The sequence below is a fragment of the Trypanosoma theileri genome, assembly GCF_002087225.1.
Source record: "Trypanosoma theileri isolate Edinburgh chromosome Unknown TM35_Tth_58_V1, whole genome shotgun sequence".
NCBI lineage: Eukaryota > Euglenozoa > Kinetoplastea > Trypanosomatida > Trypanosomatidae > Trypanosoma > Trypanosoma theileri.
This window is the reverse complement of record NW_021639900.1, coordinates 68,911-73,437: the sequence shown is the minus strand read 5'-3', so window position 1 is coordinate 73,437 and position 4,527 is coordinate 68,911. Positions and strand designations below refer to the sequence as shown.

Sequence of the window (4,527 nt, the reverse complement as noted above, 5' to 3'; positions counted from 1 at the left end):
CTTTGCTGCTAAGTGTGGCAATTGTCTGTGTGGCGGCTGGTGCCACTAATGATCTTGAGAGAATGGCTGCTGAGCATCAGAAACATGTTGATGAGATTAAGAAAAAGACTGCTGACGTTGAAGCCAAGTTTAATGCTCAGATTGGTAGTATTCGTACTCCACCTGAAGCTACTCGTATTGCTGCTGATAATGAGAAGGCGCTTCGTGAAGCTGGCATTGCGATTTCTGGTGAAAATGGTGGAGCTGCGGGAGCGAAGACCGAAGGGAAGAATGCAGCCAGCGTCAGTTCTGTGTGGATGAGTGTGTCTCTACTGATTGTGGTTACACTGGCCTGTATTCTTGTGTGCTAATTATTGTGGTGGTGATGGTGTGACTCAGGTCATCCTTTGTTTTCTCTTTTTCTTTTTGCATGCATCCATACTACAGTCTAACTAATCTTTTACCTGTTGGGCTATTGTTCTTTTATTGTGTTTCTTAATGTTATTATGTTTTGTGTGTTTTTGCACTCTATGTTTATCCTATAATTATTATTGCTACTCCATTGCTTGTGTGTGTTCTTGGAGACTCTCTGTGTGTGCCTGGGCTTGCACTGTGATGATGACGAACTGTTTTGTGCAGTGAGGGAAAAGAAATAATAATAACAGATGAATTTATATTTATAATTGCATATATACACACACATATAGACTTACACCCATAGTTGGTGTATTTCTATGTGTTTATTGGGTAAATTGGGCTAATGGTTAATATTTTTTTTCTTTGTTTTGGTGCTCGTGGGTCATTCTGTGCTTTTGCCCTTCACGGTTTTTGGTAATCTGTTTTATAAGAGCAAAGGAACAAATAGTAGTTATTACAATTGGTATTCGTAATTGCTTGAACACAGCAGCATACTCAGTGGTCTGTGAGTTATTTTTGTGCAGTTGGTCCTGTTCTTAATTTGTGTTTTTTTTTTCGCTTTCTTTGCTTGGGCACTGTGTGCTTTCTCCTGCATTGTTGTGTGCTCGAGTGTTTTGTGGGGAGAAAGAAAAATAATAAGGAATACATAAGTATATTTGTAATTGTGCTTGGTCCTACAGGAAGAGGCATTCTGACTTTATTGCTCTGCTTTACTCTTCTGATGGTTGTACTCTTTAATTTCTTTTTTTTCTTTTGAGGGGTTAATTGGGATTATCTGTTTGTTATTGGGTACTGTATGCGTTGTTCCTTTTATTTGGCCATTATATGAGTTATGGTTGCACCTTTTTTTCATGTGGGTGCTTCTGCTTTAATTATTGAGTGTTTTTTGATTTGGTGTGTGTTTTTATTTTCTTGTTTCCATTGATTCACTTTGTTTCTGGTTTTTCTATCTGTTTTTTTTTCTTTTCTGTAAGCGATTGAAGTAAGACTACTGCAAGAAGGTTTGTAATGGTAATGATGCGCTACGTGCTGTGTATCCTCGCTCTCCTGCTCTCCTGTGCGTGTGTGCACGTCCTCGCTGAAGAAGTGCCTGCCGCCGATCTTTCCGACCAAGTCCCTGATACGGAGAGTGAGACAAAGATTCTTCTTCAAAATCAAAGTCCCAGAGGTGAACCTGGTGGTGCAGATGGTAAAGAGTCGGAAAGAGAGAAGGTACCGGAAAGCACCAACTTGCCATCGAAAACATCTCAAGCAGGAGAAGTTGCAGGGTCGGAAAGAAGTCTTGTGGAACCTGGTACATTGTCACGGGATCAACTAGGAGTAACGTCAGCACAAGAAGTTGATGTGCAAGGCCCTCAAGGTCCCAACGGTGAATCTGGTATACCTGGTGCCCCTGGTGCTAGTGTTGTTCCTGCTCCTCCATCTACTCCACGTGCTGAAGCGAGTGGTAGTGTTCAGCCTGCAAGTGGAGGTCAACCAGAAAGTGATGCCATCAATACAACAGGCGGAACCGAAGCAACAAACGCGCAGGGTGACGCACAGCAAACTTCTTCTACCAATTCAGCCACAGGGAATGCCGCAACTGCGGATACTGAAACAACAGAGAACAACACTCCTGATGCAGGGAGTGAATCAACAAGTAACCAAGAAGAGGTTACCGGAAGTACAGAATCAACCACCACCACCACCACAACAACAACAACAACAACACTTCCTCCTGAACTCACAAACAACAAGAAGGGTGATGCAGACAGCAGCAGCAGTATCAGCAGTTCTGTGTGGGTGCGTGTGCCACTACTGATTGTGGTTACACTGGCCTGTATTCTTGTATGCTGATTGTGATTGGTAGTGGTGGTGTGACTCAGGTCATCCTTTGTTTTCTTTCTCTTCTTTTTTGCATGCAATCCCTACAGTCTAACTAATTTTCCACCTGTTGGGATTTTCTCTTCTTTTTTGTTTATTAATGTTAATGTGTGTTTTGTGTGTTTTTGATTTCTGTGTTTATCCTATAATAATTATTATTGCTACTCCATTGTGTGTGTGTGTGTGTGTTCTTGGAGACTCACTCTGTGTGTGCACCTGGGCTTGCACTGTAATGAGGATGAACTGTTTTTTGCAGTGAGAGGAAAAAAGAAATAATAATAATAACAGATGAATTTTTATTTATATTTGCGTGTATACTCACATATAGACTTACACCCATAGTTGGTATGTAATTCTGTGTTTACTGGGTACGATGTGCTAATTGAAACTTTCTTTTTATTTGCTTATGGTTTGCTGGGTCGTTATGGGCTTCTCCCTGAACCTTTTTGGTGTTGCTCTGCTGTGTGCAGGGTAAGGTGAAAGAGTAACAGATACATCTATGATCATGATTGCGTATACCCTGCAAAGTGTATTCATAGAAACGTATTTGTGTGTTTTCTGGTTCTGGTCATTGTGCTCTTGGAATCTTTTCTTTCCCTTTTATTGATTGGGACTTTCTTCATAATACTGGGTAGTATTTGTTATTTTCCTTCATTAGATTCCATCTAGGTGTTTTTTCTGGATTTGTCATTGATTACCTTTTCTTTAATTCTTATTTGTTTTTGTTTTGACTTTCTCTTTTTGTCTCCTTATTTCTACAGAAAAGTGAACTCAGAGTGTACTTTTAAGTTTTTTAACAGTGATGGTACACCGTGTGTTGTTTTTTCTCGCTTTGCTGTTGTGTGTTGAGTGTCTATGTATGGCAGCTGCAGAGGATCAAGCTGAACCTGAGAGTGTTTTCACTTGCCGAGACGGTGATGATAGTTGTGCTGCTCGTCTTCCTCCACCACCTCAACCTGTTTCCGCTGGTGTTGAAGCTTGTCCTCAAGGCCAGACTGGTACTCCGTGTATTCGTAGTGGAAGTGAACCTAAAGATGCCCGTAAGGATTGTGTGGAACCTCCATCTGGGGCGGAGAATTGCCCTTCCAATGTTGATGAAACTCGAGGGAATTGCGCTTCTGCTGAGACTAGTTGTAAAAACAGAGCACAAGACACGGCTCATGCTAACTCAAATGAAAATAGTGGAATTATTGGTAGCGAACGTCAAGGTCACAATGGTGAAAGTCGTCCTGTAACTGTCCAGGGTTCACATACTGATGCAGGACAAGAGGGTCGTGCTAACGTAACTGTTGCTGTTGATACTCCTGGTGAACCAGAAACTCGGGAAACTCAAAGTGTAAACGGTTCACAAGATGCTGCTTCTTCTCCCGCTGCGGTTACTGGCGGTTCTCCTGCCGCTGACGGTCAAACTGAAAGAAATGTGTTCAGTTCAACCGAAGAAGGTGGAGCTAAACAGGGAAGTGAAACAGCACAACCTTCTTCTTCTTCCAACAATTCAGACACAGGGAGTTCCGGTGTTGCTGATGCTACGGCGACTGAGAATAATACTCCATCTACAGAGAGTGAATCATTAAACAAACAAGAAGGAGATAATGCGACTGCAGTACCTGATACAAACACCACCACAACAACAACAACAACACTTCCTCCTCAACTCACAAACAACAAGAAGGGTGATGCAGACAGCAGCAGCAGTATCAGCAGTTCTGTGTGGGTGCGTGTACCACTACTGATTGTGGTTACACTGGCCTGTATTCTTGTGTGCTGATTGTGTAGTGTGGTGGTGGTGTGACTCAGGTTATCCTTTGTTTTCTTTTTCTTTTTTTTGCATGCATCCACACTACAGTCTAACTAATCTTTCTACCTGTTGGGCTATTCTTCTTTTTTGTTTCTTAATGTTAATGTGTTTTGTGTGTGTTTGCTCTCTCTATGTTTATCCTATAATTATTATTATTGCTACTCCATTGTGTGTGTGTGTGTGTTATTGGAGACTCTCTGTGTGCACCTGGGCTTTGCACTGTGATAATGATGATGAACTGCTTTTTTGCAGTGGGAAAACAGGAAATAATAATAGCAGATGAATTTAAATTTATAATTGCGTATACACGTGTATAGACTTACACCCATAGTTGGTGTATAGTTCTGTGTTTACTGGGTAAGTTTGGGTTAATGATTAATATCTGTTTGTGTGTTTCTTTGCTTGATGATTTTGCTGGGCATTAAGCCTTTTTTGAGATGATTGTGAGTGTGGGCGTTTTTTTTTTTTTT

At 41.3% G+C, this 4,527-nt stretch overlaps 3 protein-coding genes across 3 annotated transcripts; all 3 read left to right on the top strand.

Moving 5' to 3' along the window:
• Positions 1-2: 2 nt before the first annotated feature.
• TM35_000581330 (uncharacterized protein) lies at positions 3-350 on the top strand (the record flags this gene model as incomplete). Its single annotated transcript, XM_029030902.1, has 1 exon — positions 3-350. The coding sequence occupies one exon, from the start codon at positions 3-5 to the stop codon at positions 348-350; it is 348 nt and encodes a 115-aa protein (XP_028877836.1).
• A 1,054-nt stretch (positions 351-1,404) lies between these two features.
• On the top strand, positions 1,405-2,232 carry TM35_000581320 (uncharacterized protein; the record flags this gene model as incomplete). The annotated part of the gene is made up of 1 exon (XM_029030901.1): positions 1,405-2,232. One exon carries the CDS (start codon positions 1,405-1,407, stop codon positions 2,230-2,232), a length of 828 nt encoding a protein of 275 aa, XP_028877835.1.
• Positions 2,233-3,118: 886 nt separating this feature from the next.
• TM35_000581310 (uncharacterized protein) lies at positions 3,119-4,027 on the top strand (the record flags this gene model as incomplete). Its single annotated transcript, XM_029030900.1, has 1 exon — positions 3,119-4,027. The coding sequence occupies one exon, from the start codon at positions 3,119-3,121 to the stop codon at positions 4,025-4,027; it is 909 nt and encodes a 302-aa protein (XP_028877834.1).
• Positions 4,028-4,527: the final 500 nt, after the last annotated feature.